Below are 19,996 nucleotides of genomic sequence, written 5' to 3'. Positions count from 1 at the left end.
AGTCCGGTGGTATTTGAAGGTGCTCAAATACGTCGGCCTCGTGTCGGTAGATTTATTGGCACGTAAAAGAACTCGTGGGACAAAATTTTGGCATCTCTGAAAAACATCAAAAATAGTTAGTGGGTCGTAAAAATATTTTAAATTTGCAAATTGACCACAGAGGATCATGCTATAGTTTCATTTTTATGCATTACAGAACTATTTAAAATAGTTTTATTTGAATCCGCCTTGTCAATACACCTTTTTAATGAAAGAAAACTATGTATTAATATACATGTTTCGGGATGACTTTAAATAGTTCTGTAATACATTCAGGCTAGTCAATACGGATCAACCAACCATATTAACCTATCATGGTTAAATTTATCAACACAGTTTCATTTGTTCTTCGTCTGAAGTTTCCTCTTCATCCAGCACTCCTTCACATGGGTGCTAGCTATGCTGTTTCTTCGGTTCATCCGTCCAGGCTCTTCCCATCTTTGCAGTCCTTTTGACTTGAAACCCTCCCAAATTTTGAATCATGGTCCAGAATGTTTTCCTATCTAACATCTGAACTTCCTGGATGTTGGACTTCTCTAGATCTTTAAGAAATTCCTTAATCCACGCTGTCGTAGTTTTCTTGTTTCACAGGTAGTCACTAACTTTTTGGTTAGTATGGTTTTGTCCATTAGATCCACTGTCAGCAGCCCTGAATATAGTTTTCCATGGTTTTCCCATTTTCACACCAGGCACATCACTCGTGATTGGAATACCTTTCCAGAAACAAGTGAGCCAATTATTACAACGTATTTCCTGTACCTTACTTGTAGCTATACCAGACAACATATCAATAACAGCTGACCTGTCAAGGTCAGCCACATGTTTTCACGATTTAGTATGTACTGTATACAAGCAGCCGCATCATGTACAGAAAGCTAAATCACACCTGACCAGAAAGAGATTAGCCATTTAGAGGAAGTTTCGAACAGAAGGAGCTGAAATAATAATTTTGAATTGTAGATGCACACTCTGTTTTTGGAGATATTGTTCTAATTTAAAGATGGAAGACATGCTTATTTTATGTAAACATTTTTGTTTGTATGTCATTTTAAATATTTTATTTAGTTGACACGTCTTGTATTTTAATTATAACTTATTTAGAGTAAACATTTGATGTAGATGACATTTCTTGTATTTTAATTACAACTTTAGAGTGTATTGTGAGGAGATTAGGTGTCAAGTCCGCAAATTTTTTGGTCGCTGATGAAGAGAACAAGTGAGGTTCTCGAAACATATATGGTTATTATTATAGATTAAATGAGCTGTGGCTCAGGTGGCAGCACGCCGGCCTCTCACCGCTGGGTTCCATGGTTCAAATCCCGGTCACTCCACATGAGATTTTTGCCAGAAAGAGTGGAGGCGGGACAGGTTTTTCTCTGGGTACTCCGGTTTTCCCCATCATCTGTCATTACAGCAACACTCTCCAATATCATTTCATCTGTCAGTCATTAATCATTGCCCCAGAGGAATGCGATAGGCTTCGGCAGCTGACACAATTCCCATCCTCGCTGATAGATAGGGGATTCATTCTTTTCATTCTTGACCTGTCGAATGACTGGAAACAGGCTGTGGATTTTCTCTTTCAAATAAGATTTTATCGTATTGACAAGGCAGACATTGATTTTTACCAGTATATTTTCAGTGGTTCATTAAGTCCGGTAGTTTTGGTATGTTTTCTATTGTTTGTTGGTGTGTTCTGAGTTTGGTCTGGCTTTTTCTTATCCAGTTGCAGACTGTGGTGAAACACTTTCTGGACAAGTCGCAGAAAGTACTACTCTTTGGTCGTAAACACATGCAGTCATGGCCCAAACGACCTATGAACTTCATCTTCAGCAACACTAAAACATTCCTGGCTGACAACATGTAAGATTTGTTTTATTTTTGTGAATGTGTTATTTGGTATAAATAAATGTAGTAGATAGTGCAAGTAAATTTTTGGCACCAGGAATAGAAAACTGTAGAATGAAATATAGTGTCACATGGTTGATGTAATGACAGGAGGAAACAGAAGGGATTGGAGGAGAGGATCCTCCTCCTCCTCCTCCTCCTCCTCCTCCTCCTCCTCCTCCTCCTCCTCCTCCTCCTCCCAGAGTGGGTCATTCATAGCACTTTTCCACCTTCCTCACTCCTTCCACCATTCCTCTTCCATCATTCTGTCCCAGTCCGGACTTCTTCCTTTTCTTGCACTCCTCTTTATCGAATTGATCCACCTTGTTCCAGGTCTCTCTTTCCATTAAACTTCATCTCTATAGTCTGTTTTGGTATTCTTCTCTCCTCCATCCTCTTTACATGTCCGAAGCTTCATATTTTACTTCTATCAATTCTCTCATTTAGATTTTCCATTCCAATCTCCTTTCTCACAGCATTTCTCAATCTGTCTTTCCTTGTCTTTCCCATCATACTTCTTAGGTATTTCATTTTTCTGGCTTGAATTCTACTCTCCCCCCTACTTGTCATTGTCCAGATCTTAGCTGCCTCTTCAATATGGGTGCGATAATACAATTTTGTACATTATCTCTTTCACTTCACCAGGCTGAGTAGCTGGCTTTCTGACCCCAACTTGGCAGGTTCAATCCTGCAACTTTTATTATAATTTGGATCCACCTTATTCAATGCATAAAAACTGTTGTTTAGATGAAATTACAACATATATTTCAATCAGAACTAGTTTTGACGCCCTTTTGTGTCATCATCAGCTGATATAGGTTCTTGGAAAAATTGGCAATCACATAAGTTTATCTACGTCAAATTGAACACAATTTAAAACCATATTAACAACCTAAAACTGTGTTACGATTATACTGTCTGAAAGTCCATATTTTCTACAAGTCTGAGACTTGCGAGTCTTAAACCTTAAATTAATGAAAACAAATGCAAACCAGTTTGCTCACTAATAAAATAACGTGGATTTAACCCAATCGCATCATTTGACAACCCTAGCTCGTCATAGTTATTTGTGGCATATGAATCAAATGACGAGCTCTGCTCGCGGCGATGCACAGCTGTACATCAATCCATGTAGTTCAGTTACTAACCCACAGACGCCACTTGTATGCATTCTGAGCTGAAGTTTACACATGTGGCTTCGGTTTTTTTCCTTTCACCAGGTTCTCGCACATTTCCGGAACAAGAGATAAGATCTTTTTTTTCATATAATTTCGCTCTTGTCAGTTGCCATCATGGCGTCAAGCAGATGTACTGGTATTGATGAAGAAGGAATACAGAAGCTAATAGATAGTGTTTTAGAGAGTGATATTGAAGGCAGTGATGTTTGTGACGACGAAATAGACCCTGCAGTACTTAGTTCGAGTACTAGCGATGCATATGATAGTTCTGATGACACGGAAAGTGATGCAAATAACGACGGTGTGCCGAGTCTTTCGAAACGAGCTTGTACCTCGGCACAGACTAACTTGACTGACTGGAACTGGACAAAAAGTGACAATAAACCTGTTATACATAAGTTTAGTGAATACAGTGGGGTTAGTGAAAACTTATTAAAAAAGTTTGAAACACAGCCACTATCTGAACTCTCAGTTTTTTGTGAATACATGAACCCTTTGTTTGACAAAATATCTGTTGAGACAAATTCATATGCAGCAAAACAGTTGAGCAATCCTGACAGAAAAAAGTTGAAAGATGTTGACAAATAGTTTGAGACTACACCCGACGAAATTAGGGCATATTTTGCGTTAGTTATACTAATGTCACAAGTGCGAAAGTCAAGAATACAGCTATACTGGAGTAAAAACAGGTGCATAAACACTCCTATTTTTCGTGAAACCATAAGCAGGGGAAGATTTATTATAATTTCACGATTTTTACATTTTGTTGACGATGAACAAGTCGATAGTAGTGACAAACTAAGAAAGATTAGGCCTATAAAACAACATTTCTGCTCCAAATTTTCAGAATTATATTTACCTTCACAAGACATTGCTCTAGATGAAAGTCTAATGAAATTCAGAGGCCGCCTTTCATATGTCCAGTGTAATAGGTCTAAACATTCTAGGTTTGGAATAAAAATTTACAAAATTTGTGAATCAAGTTCTGGCTACTGTCTGTCTTTCAAAATTTATGTAGGTGATGATGTAACGGATCCAAGTCTGCCAGCAAGTACAAACGTTGTGCTCAACATGTGTGAACCCTTGTTAGGCCAAGGACATACATTGTTTTTAGATAACTGATATTCTTCCCCAGATTTATTCAAAAGGCTACACGACAAGCAGATGAATGTAATTGGAACTGTTAGACAGAACCGAAAAGACATGCCTCGCGATATCAGTAAGACGAATCTAAAACGTGGAGTATGAGACGTGGGCTGCCAACAGTATGTTGTGTGTGAAGTGGAAAGATAACAAGGATGTTTGCTTTCTCACCACTAAACACAAATCAGCTGACATGACAGGGACAGGCAAACTCAGACGAAAGAGAGGATAAACCCCTAGGGAAGAAGTGATAAAGCCCAAGTGTGGCCTTGAATATCAGAAGGGGATGGGTGGTGTTGACCTTCAGGATCAGGTTACAGCTCTGTTCCCCATCATGCGACGCACAGTGAAAGGGTATAGGAAAATATTCTTTTACTTCCTAGATATGTGTATTTTCAATTCCTTCTCTGTGTATCGCAAGATCGCTGCTGACAGAAAGACGAGCTACACGGACTTCCGAACTAGCATTGCACAGCAGCTACTAGAGACTGTTCAGTTGCCGGAGTACTTGGTTCGAGGTCGACCTTCAGCGAGCACCACCCCAACCAGATTACAAGCTAAATCATGGGCCCACTTTCCCATGCGTATTCCCCTACAGAGAAGAAATCAAAAGTCACAAGAAGGTGTGTTGTGTGCTACAGCCGGGGTAAAAGAAGCGAAAGTTGCTGGCAGTGCAAAAAATGTGGCGTAGCTCTTCACTTAGAAGAATGTTTTGAGGTGTACCACACCCAGCAGACGTACTAAAATAGCGGCATTGGTAAGTTTATTACTTCGTTATCATGCATGCAAATTTTCAGAAAGGAATATTTACTGGTTGGTTTTGTATGATTTTCTAAATAATAGTGTGATGACGTCGGCCTTAGAGCGGTATTTAAATGTGATTTCTTAGTGAACTCCTATGGTATTTAAATGTGAGGCGAATGGGTTAAAAGAACAACTTAAAAATAAAATAGTCTTGAAGAAACATTAGCTCAAAAGATCGCTGTCCATGCAAAGCACAATGAAGCCTAGCGAGCAGTGTTGGAGATCTTTTGAGGTCCGCATTGAACTGGGAACGTTGTACTTGTTAACATCTTAAAGGACCGATTACTCGTTTCCACCTCACTAAGATTGCTCCATTAAAGCGACTCTGAAGATTTTATTGAAGTATTTTAATACGATTCTACGTCATGTTTTAAGAAGTGTGATAAATTAAGCTAATGTTTCTTCAAGACTATTTTATTTTTAAGTTGTTCTTTTAAATCCACGTTATTTTATTAGTGAGCAAACCGGTTTGCATTTGTTTTCATTAATTTAAGGTTTAAGACTCGCAAGTCTCGGACTTGTAGAAAATATGGACTTTGAGACAGTATAATCGTAACACAGTTTTAGGTTGTTAATATGGTTTTAAATTATGTTCAATTTGACGTAGATAAACTTACGTGATTGCCAATTTTTCCAAGAACCTTTATCAGCTGATGATGACGCAAAGGGGCATCGAAACTAGTTCTGATTGAAATATTTGTAATTTCATCTAAACAACAGTTTTTATGTATTGAATAAGGTGGATCCAAATTATAATAAAAGTTGTAATCTTGGTTCAATACGGGCAAACAATGAAATTTATTAATTTAACTAGGTTCAATCCTGGTTCAGTCTGGTGGTATTTGAAATTGCTCAAATATAATTCCGGCACCTTGGCGTCTCCGAAAACCATGAAAGTAGTTAGTGGGACATAAAATAAATAACATTGTTATTTATATTATTATTATTATTATTATTATTATTATTATTATTATTATTATTATTATTATTATCTTTACACTTCCTTGGTACTTCCTTATTGCAGACAAGGTTTCTTACACTCTGGTAGAATGCAGTGCCCTGTTGCACCCTCTTGCTCATCTCCATGTCCAGCATTGTATTCTGCATTAATTTGAAACTGTCTCAACAATTTCAATGCTTTGAACACCATTTCCACAATGCCTTTCCCTTGTCCTTCTCCTCTTGATATCACCGTGGTCTTGCTTTTCTTTTCATACCATACTTCTCAATGTTCTTGTTCATTGTGTCAAGTTGTTCTTGTACATCTTTGCTGTGTGCTCCTGAGACTGCAATATCATCTGCAACTTCATCTCCCTATTCCCACATGCTTCCTTTATCTCCTTTACAGTTTTGTCCATAACCATTAGGAACAAAAGGGGTGACAGCATATTCGCTGTCTTAGTCCAGTTTAACACATTGCGGACCGGGTGATCATCACACTGCTTAACCCCTGTGCCCGGCCATTTTTGTGTAACGTATTGCTACAGTGCATGCACATAAATAAATGAGTCGAACTTCACTAACCTTGTACTGATTATGGTGAAATTTACAGAAGACTTTTGGTAAGAGTCCTAATAACGTTTCCTGCTGTGTTATCTGCTCAAATCTATTTCTACTCACTGTATATGGTGGTTTAAATGAGGGCATCAATTGACCAGTAGTCTTTCCAATATGACATTTTTACCTGTCCCATCAATATAAACAAAGCAAAAAATCATTGTGCCATATCATGACATCAGACCACTTCAAGCTCTTAGGAGATATTTTGTGTGATGAAGCAGTTCGATCGTCATACAATTTCGTATGTTCGGCAACAAGTTCAAAGAAATCATATCAGAAAGTAAGCCCTACTACTCAATATTTTGAGGTTCATCAAGTCTTACCGTTTTGCCAGGAACTCCTGGGAAATCCTCTAAAGTCAGTGAACTATTATTTTCTACCCATTCATCAGAATAAATAGGCATGTACAAGTAGACCTCATCGTGCACGATAGTTGCGTTCCGCGGAATTGCCGCGCATACCGAATTCGCTTAAAATAGCAGAGATTCTTACTATTTTTTTTTTAAAATAGCCATTATGTTTCTGAAATGCATTTTAATGCAAATGTTATATAAACTTAAATTTTTAGCGCTGAAACACACAATAATAAACTAAATTGTGCATACAAGCTCTTGGCTTTAGCTTGAATAGCAGCTTCAGAGAGAGGCATGTGTTGGTTGGGGTTGGTTGTGATGCTCAATCCAATCCATTATTTCCATCGGTTCCGAGCGAGATCTGGTCATTCTAGTCACACTCAAGTTAGTAGAAGATTGAGCAGTTTTTCGAATTGATTTTGCATTGTCGCGAATAGTTCTTACAGTGGATTCAGTAAGTCCCTAAGCACGCTGAATGTCAACAATATGCTCACCTTTCTCATAGCGATCCAAAACGTTAACTTTGTTTCTAACGAATACGACTTTGGTACACGTTTGCTTCCTTCGACACTTTCTTTCCTTTTACCCGGCGTTTTAAAATAGGAAACCTGTCACGTGCAACTTCACAGCTCTACTGACCGAAACTGACGATTAACTTCTCGACAAATACGACAGGAGATACGCGTAGAGATGCGCTTGCTCCGTTTAACCTTGGCACGCGACGTAATGTACGTTACAGAGTTCGGCACGCATGTCTGTACCAGCCTTAAGGCATTACAGCTTCAATGTACTGTTAACAGATGGTAGCACTAGACTTAAAACCAAAATCGCGTATACGCGAAATCGCGGATAACGAATCCGTGTATAACGGGGCTTACCTGTACTTCCATTTACACTTATCAATATCACTTTCAGCCTCGTTGTCGACCAACTCTACGTCACGTTGTTTTGGAGGGCATACATCATTATTATCAACCAAAACACTTTTGTTAGAATAGCTTTCAACATCGAACTCGGGGCCGTTAACATCACTGGGGCAATCTGGTTACTTATCCAGATATAATTCATTACAAATCTTGTCTGCATCTAAGCTTATGTTCAGTCTGGGAAGCGCCATGTTACTCACCACATGGCTCCTTGAACGATTTAAAAATGAGGTCGGAAAACTTAGCAAATGAATCATGAAACAGAAGAAGAACGTAACGCAAAGCTATCATGGAATAACACCAAAGCTTCAACACCGAGATTCTAGTAACCTTGACCACCAGCTAGTTTCAGAAGTTTTGACAGATGTCACCGAACATACAAGTTCCATGAAGACGAGTTAACTAGTCTCCCATCCGCAACACTCGGCCAGCCAAACACGAGTTAACTCGTCTCCCATCCGCAATGTGTTAATTTCTAAACCATTCTGCCTTCCCCCCACTTGAGGAGAGATATTGATAAGAAATGAGCTTCTAGAAGTAGTAGACAACAGTTTTAGATAACTTGGTAATATGATATCACGTGATGGGTTCTTCTTCTTATTCTTCTTCTTCTGGTGTCTTCTCCTCACAGAATGTTGGCGATTATCATGAAATAGGTTTTCCTATTTTGTGTTTTTCCGAATCAAGAATTGCAAAGAATGAATTTGACTTTCAAATGATACATATTGTAGATGTCAACCACTGTCAGAGGTTCCATGCCCAGAATGATCTTCTCTGGGCCACATCCACATTTCCCTTCTATGATCAATGATATCAGATTGTATTACTGAAGTTTGACACTTTAAAGCAGTAGTGATAAAGCACCACACTTCACAACACATTGCTGAGTGTTAATAAACGTGACCATATTTGGTTCTATTTGATCCATATTGATGGGTACCATTGAAAGAAATCCTGCAAAACAGGGCTATGAATAGTTCCGCCTTGTCAATACAATTACATACATAAAATATATATAGCTTATTTATTACATACCGGTATTACGTCGAATATGTTTCAAGAAACATCCAGTTGTCTTCCTCGACAATCCTTCAAAAGAGTTCTGAAATCCATAAGACTTGATCTTAAAACACTCTGTTAACACTAAAAATAAGCACTCACACTAAAGCTTGTACAATATTGCAACAGTTTTCCTTTTGTTATAGTCTGAAAACTATGCTTGTAATCTTTCTTAAAATTGCAAAGAATGAATTTGACTTTCAAATGATACCACCACCTCTCGACAACATCAGCTCCCTGCCGCTACTTGCCAGTGTCAGTTCCAATGTCATTGGAACGTGATTAGGACAGCAAACAAGACGGGGCAAAGAGAAAGGGAGTAAGTAATTCTAGAGTTCTTTTTACCAAATTTATTTTTGTTCGTCTTTCTATTTTCCTTTCTGATAGTTCAATCTTTTACATTCTCTCTTTCCAGACCACTCCATTTAACCGAATGAGTTTACAGCACGATTTCACACGTCAGTGTTTCCATATTGGCGTTTAATAATAAGAAGCTGTCCACACGAGTTCAGTGCCACATTCAAAGAATACAAGAAGTTCCGAGAACAACATATCAATTTTATATATCAACAGCTTCACAAATACATTGTGAATTTTAATGAAGAACAGAGAAGAAAAATTTTATGACAGACTCTGCACTGAGTGTTTTACATAATATTTCACCCATTCATTTCACTCATTATTTATCTGTCCATTCATTATAGATTTTACAATGTTTTCCATTGTTTTACTAATCATATAAGGCTGATGATGACCTCAAATGGTTGAAACATGCACCTAAAACATAAACAATTTTAAAAATAAGTTTATTTGTGTTAAGTGTTTGTCAATAAAGTATTGAAAAAGTGGACCAAAAAATCAGATCTTTCTTAAAATCCTGTGTACCGTTATTCTACAAAATAATCTCTACGCAAGATAATAAAAGAAATTTATGTCCAGATATAAATTCTATACCAACAATGATAACATTACCTCTCTTTTTCAGACACTCCCAGGTACGTACATAGACATCAATTCCACGTTCCAAAAGTATGCTTTTACGTCTTCGCTACGATGCAAATAGAGTGAAGATTGAACTGCATGACAGTGTAGGTTTATAAATTTCAAAAGACTTCCAAATAGAAATAAATGCCCTTGCACTGCAGGTATTTCCTAGACATGTTTGTGTACCTAGGCTGTACATGATAACCTGCTGAGTCTCAGCAATTGCAGTAGCATTTGTAGGGATTTGAAAAGTGTGCCGTAAATCTGTTACTCTCCATTTCAACACAGAAAACTCCACTCTTAGCGCTGACAATGGATTATCGAGACGAGACAGCAAAGCTGCTCAGTAGTTCTGTGTAGTCACTTTCTTTGAGTACACAGCTACCGGGCGAGTTGGCCGTGCGCGTAGAGGCGCGCGGCTGTGAGCTTGCATCCAGGAGATAGTAGGTTCGAATCCCACTATCGGCAGCCCTGAAAATGGTTTTCCGTGGTTTCCCATTTTCACACCAGGCAAATGCTGGGGCTGTACCTTAATTAAGGCCACGGCCGCTTCCTTCCAACTCCTAGGCCTTTCCTATCCCATCGCCGCCATAAGACCTATCTGTGTCGGTGCGACGTAAAGCCCCTAGCAAAAAAAAAAATGAGTACACAGCTATGGCTTTTTTTTTTTTTTACATCGCACCGACACTAATAGGTCTTAGGGCAACGATGGGACAGGAAAGGGCTAGGAGTGGGAAGGAAGCGGCCGTGGCCTTAATTAAGGTATAGCCCCAGTGGTGTGAAAATGGGAAACCACGGAAAACCATTTTCAGGGCTGCCGACAGTGGGGTTCGAACCTACTATCTCCCGAATACTGGCCGCACTTAAGCGACTGCAGCTATCGATCTTGGTGCTATGGCATCGAAAAGGAAAAGTTTAAAAATTTGGGAAAAGGTTGAAGTTATTGAGTGTATGGAAAAAAAAAAAATGTGTGTGAAAGGCATAAATGAATTCAATTATGGCCGTACCTGGTAGTATCTGAAAAAGAGAGGTAACGTTATCATTGTTGGTATAGAATTTATATCTGGACATAAATTTATTTTGTTATCCTGCATACAGATTAATCTGTAGAATAATGGTACACAGGATTTTAAGGAAGATCTGAATTTTTGGTATTAAAACAGTGGCATAAGAATGTTGATGACAGTAGAAAAAACAAATTTCCTAAAACTCAAAGTCTTGCTATTGGTAAAGTTCTGTTTGAGTTGTTTTCAGCTGCAAGAAGCAAAAACATTCCCATCTCCAGTCCTATTACAGTATTTAAGAAAAGGCCAAGGAATTAGCCAGAGCACTTGGCTATGAAGATTTTAAAGCTTCGAATGGTTGGCTGTAAAAATTTTGATTTAGGCACAATATTAGATACAAAACTGTGTGTATGGAGAATCTGCTGATGTTGCAAGTGATAAAAATCATTGTTATCCGTATTGAAGATACTGAATGTAGGATGTTAAAAGGTTTGTTTTTTTCACCTATTCAATACATATAAATTTTATAAATTAGGAATTTATTGTAGATTCCACTTGAGACATGTTTCGCCCTTCATTGAGGGCATCATCAGTCAAAATATCACCTCAAGGTAAAAAGTCAGGTAACTGGTTAGTAGTAGACATGTACAAATTAATACATATTATTAACAACATATAAAAATTAAGTATGGGAAAAAATTTTGCACAAAAGTGATGGTTGAACATGTAGGTTTAGATGAAAAGTCAGCACCAATGCCTAAAAATAACAAAGTAGAGTTCTGCAGTGGTGCTCTGGAGAAACAGTTGACGCAATCATATGAAAATAAAAAGTTTAAAAAATATTTACAATAAAACAATTAAGGGAGAAAAGGTGTAGTGTTTGGCATCAATGTTAGTAACCAAAAATTGATGTCAAAGGTTGGTAACTATACAGTATTTACATAGTTCAATTGAACAGTTGAGATAAAGTTTTTTAAAAATATTTACATTTAACATTCAGCGTAAATGTTTGTAATAAAAACTAATGTTAATGATTGGTAACTATATAGTAATTACATTATCTAATTGAAAGTTGAGAATTTACAATTATATACATTTACACAAGAGCAGCTGGTGCGCAAGGATAAAAAATTTTAGTACCAAGTGCGTCCTGATGTTTTAGAGGTTGGGAGAAAGAATTAGCATTGACATTTCAGAAATATGTAGAGCAGATTATTTTAGTTAAAAATCACCGGGGGTAGGGGAAATTTTTATAGCCAAATGAGGTTTTATAGGCATCAAGCAGAAAGTTTTCCAGTTGAAGCGCCGAGATCGGGACGGAGACTGGTCAGTGTGGCTGGAGATTCATGGGTAATCCGTGCGTTTGAACGACAACAATGGTGACAGTTAAAGTGGGTAATTGCTAATTAGGAAAAATGTTGTGGGTTGAAACTTCTGCTTATTCTTTTAGTTGACTTCTGTAGCATCGATTGTGATGTGGAGACATCGGTGTGAAATGCCGGTGAGACAAAATGATATTGTTCCGTGGAATAAAATAAGGCGGACTACGGGATGAAGTTGTTGGTCTTTACTGGTCTGGTGAGATAGAGTAGAGTTGCTTGTGTTGTGGACTGCTGTGGAGAGATTAGAAAGTATACGGCAACTGCAGAGTCAGAGCGTTAAAGCTGAGGTGAGGCATCTTCTTATTCTGACTGCGAAGAGGAGCCGTAGTGGCCCGCCATATTTGTGCCGATGTGCACTGGGTTCCGGCGAGTTGTTGAAAGTTGTATTGTAAGAAGTGGAAGTTATCTGATGTGTCGCTGAGAGGTGATTGTTGATAAGTATTGGTGGACTAAGAAGGAGGCTCAGTCGGTTAGCATTGCTAACCGCATGTGCGTATTACGCGTCGGTAATACACACATGCGGTTAGCAATGCTAACCGACTGAGCCTCCTTCTTAGTCCACCAATACTTATCAACAATCACCTCTCAGCGACACATCAGATAACTTCCACTTCTTACAATACAACTTTCAACAACTCGCCGGAACCCAGTGCACATCGGCACAAATATGGCGGGCCACTACGGCTCCTCTTCGCAGTCAGAATAAGAAGATGCCTCACCTCAGCTTTAACGCTCTGACTCTGCAGTTGCCGTATACTTTCTAATCTCTCCACAGCAGTCCACAACACAAGCAACTCTACTCTATCTCACCAGACCAGTAAAGACCAACAACTTCATCCCGTAGTCCGCCTTATTTTATTCCACGGAACAATATCATTTTGTCTCACCGGCATTTCACACCGATGTCTCCACATCACAATCGATGCTACAGAAGTCAACTAAAAGAATAAGCAGAAGTTTCAACCCACAACATTTTTCCTAATTAGCAATTACCCACTTTAACTGTCACCATTGTTGTCGTTCAAACGCACGGATTACCCATGAATCTCCAGCCACACTGACCAGTCTCCGTCCCGATCTCGGCGCTTCAACTGGAAAACTTTCTGCTTGATGCCTATAAAACCTCATTTGGCTATAAAAATTTCCCCTACCCCCGGTGATTTTTAACTAAAATAATCTGCTCTACATATTTCTGAAATGTCAATGCTAATTCTTTCTCCCAACCTCTAAAACATCAGGACGCACTTGGTACTAAAATTTTTTATCCTTGCGCACCAGCTGCTCTTGTGTAAATGTATATAATTGTAAATTCTCAACTTTCAATTAGATAATGTAATTACTATATAGTTACCAATCATTAACATTAGTTTTTATTACAAACATTTACGCTGAATGTTAAATGTAAATATTTTTAAAAAACTTTATCTCAACTGTTCAATTGAACTATGTAAATACTGTATAGTTACCAACCTTTGACATCAATTTTTGGTTACTAACATTGATGCCAAACACTACACCTTTTCTCCCTTAATTGTTTTATTGTAAATATTTTTTAAACTTTTTATTTTCATATGATTGCGTCAACTGTTTCTCCAGAGCACCACTGCAGAACTCTACTTTGTTATTTTTAGGCATTGGTGCTGACTTTTCATCTAAACCTACATGTTCAACCATCACTTTTGTGCAAAATTTTTTCCCATACTTAATTTTTATATGTTGTTAATAATATGTATTAATTTGTACATGTCTACTACTAACCAGTTACCTGACTTTTTACCTTGAGGTGATATTTTGACTGATGATGCCCTCAATGAAGGGCGAAACATGTCTCAAGTGGAATCTACAATAAATTCCTAATTTATAAAATTTATATGTATTGAATAGGTGAAAAAAACAAACCTTTTAAGAATCTGCTGATGTCGCTGACCTGCAAATGGAACAGAGAAAGTGTTCTCCATTATTGCAGGTTATAAGGAAGCAGATGTTTATAATGCAAGCAAAACTGGTCTTTTTTCTTTTTCATACTTTTCCATATAATGCAAGTGAAACTGGTTTTTTTTCTTTTTCATACTCTTTATGACAAACTTTAAATTTCTGGGAAGAAAAGTGTAGTGGAGAACATTTCTAAAGAGTATCTGACTGTGCTACTCTGTTCAAATATAGCGGGTGAAACATCAAAACTCTTGTTATGGAAAGAGTTTTAAAGGACTGGATGTAAGGAAGTTATCAATGGAATAGAGAGATAATAGAAAGGGTTGGATGACATTAGAAATTATGAGTGACTGGCTTGTTTCCTTCAATAAGAAAACGACAAACCAAAACAGGAAAGTTTGATTTTTCCTAGACAATGCAACTTCCCATCCTGAATTAATCTTGAAAAATGTACAGTTAGTGTCCTTTTCCCCAAACACTACTTCTGTCTATCAATCTCTCGATCAAGCCATTGTTCATGTATTCAAAGGCCAGTACAGACAGCTAATACTGAGACAGCTTATAGCAAATCTTGACACTGTATCTTCTTCCTGTGATCTCACCAAATCTTTCACCGTACTGCATGTAATGGGATAAATTGAGTTGGCTTGGAAAGTTATAACAAAGGACACGATTCAGAACTGTTTCTTGAGGGTAGGATTTTGTGTTAATGACTCTAAAGGGAACTTGGAAAATTAAGAGGAAAAAGAAGTACTAGTACTACAGAATTTGATCCAGGTTCTTTTGAACCAGGCAGGGTATGAAAATGTTGATGCCAGGTGAATACATCTTGATTGATAGGAGTGCACAGTTTGAGGAAATTCATTGGGCTTTATTCATTCCATTCTTAACCTGGTCGAATGAATGGAAAACAGGCTGTGGATTTTCATTTCATTGTATATTAGTGAAATGGTGAAGGATATGCAAGCAACAGACCTGAAAGCTGGTGAATGTAGTGACAGTGAGTAAGAAGGTGGTAAAGTTGGAAACTCTAGTTTAGATAGTTCAATAACCAATTATGCTTTGGCTTATTATATGGTAGAACAAGTTATGGCATTCCCTCTTCTTTGAAAGCCTTCAACCAATACAGCAACTGCAGGCCATTCTGGAGATGACGATAGTAAGCATGAAATGACAAGTTTTTTAAGGATGAAAATAATATTAGCTCCACAGAACTGTGTGTGGGGAATCTACTGATGTCACTAGCCCCAGCAGAGAGAGAAAGTGTCCTCTGTTATTGCTGGTTATAAGGTCTTATTAGTGGTGATGGTAGTAAAATCTGAATACTGCATTACTCATAAAACAGTGACAGTTAATGAGTTGAAGTACAGTGTACAGTAGTAATTTGAGTTAACTCCAATTAAAGGTTTTTCAAGTGTTAGCATACCATGCATACTAAGTTATCTCTTAAAATGTATTTTAAATAGTACTGTATATGCGTCCGCCTCTGTGGTGTAGTGGTTTGTGTGATTAGCTGCTACCCCCGGAGGCTCGGGTTCGATTCCCGGCTCTGCCACAAAATTTGAAAAGTGGTACGAGGGCTGAAATGGGGTCCACTCAGCCTCGGGAGGTCAACTGAGTAGGGGTGGTTTCGATTCCCACTTCAGCCATTCTGGAAGTGGTTTTCCGTGGTTTCTCACTTCTCCTCCAGGCAAATGTCGGGATGGTACCTTACTTAAGACCACGGCCGCTTCCTTCCCTCTTCCTTGTCTATCCCTTCCAATCTTCCCATCCCCCTGCAAGGCTCTTGTTCAGCATAGCAGGTGAGGCCGCCTGGGCGAGGTACTGGTCATCCTCCCCAGTTGTATCCCCTGACCCAGAGTCTGAAGCTCCAGGACACTGCCCTTGAGACGGTAGAGGTGGGATCCCTCACTGAGTCCGAGGGAAAAACTTACCCTGGAGGGCAAACAGATTACGAACGAACTGTATATGCAGTGTAAGGGGTAAATTTTGCTTAGGTAATCATCCCCTCCCAGGTACGGACAAATTTTTGCATCGGATCAGTGTCCATATTAGAGAGGTTTCACTGTACATGAAACGATTTATTGTAGAAGCACATACCTCTTCAGGCCTTCAGTGTAATCCACTGCAACATGCTGCATCCTTTGCCGGATATATGCAAGGCACGGGATACTAGTAGCAGTGCCACCTTTGTTGATGTCCATGACAGAGCACTCTACCACTTGAGGTATGGTGTCTCATGTACGGAATCGCTTCCCTTAAAGTGGTTAATTTAATTTTGGTCCTTGCAACTTCAGTATATCTCCTGCATTATGAACATCATTATTCTGGCATTCATCCACAACAGTATGCCGTGTTACAGTAGATGTTCGCCATTTCAAAATATATGCGTGATATGATGTTTTTCTTCTTATGATGCCATCTCCCTATGAAGGTTGGCGATCCAATTAATTTTGATTACTCGTGAAACAGCGGCTCGAAAGATTTCAGTAGACGTTTCTCCATACCAGCAATGCAAGGCTTTAAGCCAGGAATTTCTCCATCTCCCCATGGATCGTTGTCCTTCAGTTTTCCCCTCGATGATGAGTTGGAGAAGATCTTAACATTAATCTCCTATGATGAACCCGATGTACCTGAATGTTTGTTCTTTGATGGTTGTTAGATGCTCTTTTTTTCTTATTAACAAGTTGAGGACTTTCTCATTTGTCTTCTTTTCTACCCAGGATATTCAAAGCATTCTCCTGCACAAGTCCATTTTGAAAGCTTCAATCTGCCTTTTCAACAAAGGGCTGAGCATCTAGCCATCAAAACCATATGGAGGGACAGAGAAAACATAGCATCACAACCTCCAAACTCAGAGCTGAAGGTTGAGATCTCTGCTGGTGAATAGCGCCTTCATACTCTCGTAATCGCAATTATGAGGCTGGATTTTCCCACCTAATCAATACTTTTATTTATATTAAAGTACTTGAAACATTTTTCAGTACCAGTTTCAGCCTTTATAATAGGCCATCTTCAGCTGCTGAAGAACCTTGATTTTTGCTAAAATAACATACAGTGTTAAACACTACTTATACGAAGTTTAGGACGACTTATTTCTAAATTTAAATGATACATTGTTGTGATAGAACATGCGTCAATGAGAATTGTAAAAGTCTAAAATTATCTAATAGTTCGTTGAGAAGTGTCACTGGTATTGATATTCCTTTAACACTCTTTTGATTTCTATGTTACTTTGTTAGACACTATTTGAAATGTCCACTGATTTCAGTATTTCTGCAGTACAGTATTTGATGTATTTTATCTCCTGTGTGTTGTAAATCAAATTTTTTCTTTATTGTGTGTGTTTTAAATTGATCTTCATTGTTAATTTATTGTCTTTCATGAAGTTCCCAGGATGACCCGTTTCTCCTCTACGCTGCGATGTATGGTGGCCTGGGAACGAGCTTCGTTTCTCGAGACCTTATGCGTGGCCATATGTTCCTGCTAAAGGACCCATCTCTGAAGGCAGTCTTCAAGCGGTGGCAACAACAACATCAGTTCTTCATAGTTTATATTGCCGAAGAGGGTGACGTTTGTCTCAAAGTGAGTTACAAATTTGTACAGGTGATTCACGTTAGTGAACTTTTTATTATTTATTACAACTTGCTTTACGTCGCACTGACACAGATAGGTCTTATGGCGACGATGGGGGATGAAAGGGCTAGGAGTGGGAAGGAAGCGACCATAGCCTTAATTAAGGTACAGCCCCCAGCATTTGCCTGGTGTGAAAATGGGAAACCAGGCAGGTTATGAGATAGATCCTGAAGAAAATCTGTGGTTTTTCAGGAGAAACTTTTGAAGAAGAAATGTACCCCCTGGTTGGAGGAAAGAAAAGAGCTACACTAGGAGAAGATCCTAGGCAAAGATCAAAGCCCAGTGGTTGATCAATTGGCCCCAACCAGGCCCATTTGAAATAAGAAGAGCAGACTTTATTAACTTATTTGAGTTCAGTGTTATCCACAAAATCATCATTAAACTGTCCGGCTCCATGGCTAAATGGTTAGCGTGCTGGCCTTTGGTCACAGGGATCCCGGGTTCAATTTCCGGCAGGGTCGGGAGTTTTAACCATCATTGGTTAATTTCGCTGGCACGGGGGCTGGTTTCATCCTCATCACGACGCGAAGGTCGCCTACGGGCGTCAAATCAAAAACCTGCACCTGATGAGCCGAACCCGTCCTGGGATCTCCCAGCACTTAAAAGCCAAACACCATTTCATTTCATCATTAAACTTCTGTGAAGTTTCACCTTTCATAATTAAATAGTCCTGATTCTGTGTACAGCAATACCTGCATCAAAGCACAAAGCTAAGTTCTGTTCAACGCAAAGAGGATTCGTAGCATAAGTAAAGCGACTAGCAGACAGCCCTCAATCGGCATTTGGCTTCTTAAAAACTGTTGAACTCTTACAATAATGCAGTTAAGTATTTATTAATTCCTCCTATTCAATACATCAATATGAATTTTAGGTAATGCTTTTGCCGTCTGTAATTTAGGATTCAAGGTTGTTCGTTTTGTTTTTTCTAAGTCATTAAAAGGAAAAGTGCTATTCTTAATTATTGATTTTAATTCTTTCTGTATCTTGTTTGTTTGATCCTTCTTGATTGTGCTAAAGTTGTTTTCTGTGAAAAAAGTATGTGTTTTGTTGATGTATTTGTCTCTCTCCAGGATTACGGTTGTATTACCTTTATCTGCTTTTGTTGCTAGTAGGTCATTGTTTTTTCTTTTATTTTTAAGGTTGGTATATTGAATAGGAGGAATACTAAATACTTAACTGCTTTATTTTAAGGGTTTAACCATTTGAAGTTCAGGCGTACAGTATGCAGTAAAACAGACAGTTCTGAAATTACAGACACCCCTAAACATCGAACAGTACTGAATGTTGCCAGAAACCTGCCACTGCAACGACAATGGATGAAGCGAGATGGAGCTACAGTCCACACCGCAAGGGGTTCACTTCCCCTTCTGCAACACCACCACTCTGGAGATCATCTAATTTCCCGTACCCTTCCCACTCCCTCGATCTCACGTCCCCAGATGGCTACACATGGGGCATGCTGAAAGAATCCATTTTCTGGTTGGATCACCCATCTAGGAATGTTCCAAAATTATTACAACAGAAGATACAGTCACCTTTTGTGTCTTTGAGCCAACCTGTGTTCATCAGTATGTTCAACGATCTACAGGACCATCAAGAACCATGCGTGAAACGTCGGGGTGTTTTTTTTTTTAACATCTGATGTACCAACGCAGTTGGATATGTGTTGCTGTCATCACCTTGCATGAAGTATTTTCATGTTCAGAGCATATTTGTAATTTCAGTACTGTTTATGTTGCTTCATACTCTTATTTCCACTGGCATCACTTGCAGGTCCAATTTTTCAATCCACCAAACCTGGGAAGATATACAATACAAGATGGTTCATGGCGTGGGTTACTGTAGTCACGTCCTAGTTCGTGAACCATGGGCAACGGCTGATTGGCCTAGTAAGTGGTCTTGAGAGTCGGGATACCAGTTGCTATGGAATGGGAGTGGGCATCTCGGACATATTCTGAGTCATGGCCCTCCTTGTGTTCAGGCGGCTAGGACTATACAACCCACCGGTGGTCCATAACCCGTTAGGGGAGAGATCCCCACTTGGACTATGTGTAAGTAGGGTAGCTTCCTGCTTCATAAATTTACAGAGCACAGAAATTTTAAGCAAGC

The 19,996-nt window shown here is 38.8% G+C and overlaps 1 protein-coding gene across 4 annotated transcripts in view; it reads left to right on the top strand.

Moving 5' to 3' along the window:
- mldr (mitochondrial ribonuclease P catalytic subunit) overlaps positions 1 to 19,996 on the top strand; it is a 55,072-nt gene that overhangs the window by 21,973 nt on the left and 13,103 nt on the right. For 2 of the 4 annotated variants that reach the window (XM_067155174.2, XM_067155177.2), the window contains 2 exons: positions 1,766 to 1,902; positions 17,641 to 17,836. In XM_067155174.2, the coding sequence (XP_067011275.2) occupies positions 1,766 to 1,902; positions 17,641 to 17,836 (333 nt within the window). Of the gene's footprint in view, positions 1 to 1,765; positions 1,903 to 9,364; positions 9,830 to 17,640; positions 17,837 to 19,996 lie in introns of those variants that run through there. The other 2 variants (XM_067155175.2, XM_067155176.2) reach the window with 2 other exon arrangements.

Source organism: Anabrus simplex, chromosome 11, assembly GCF_040414725.1.
Source record: "Anabrus simplex isolate iqAnaSimp1 chromosome 11, ASM4041472v1, whole genome shotgun sequence".
In the NCBI taxonomy this organism is placed as follows: Eukaryota; Metazoa; Arthropoda; class Insecta; order Orthoptera; family Tettigoniidae; genus Anabrus; species Anabrus simplex.
This window is presented reverse-complemented; position numbering and strand designations above follow the sequence as displayed.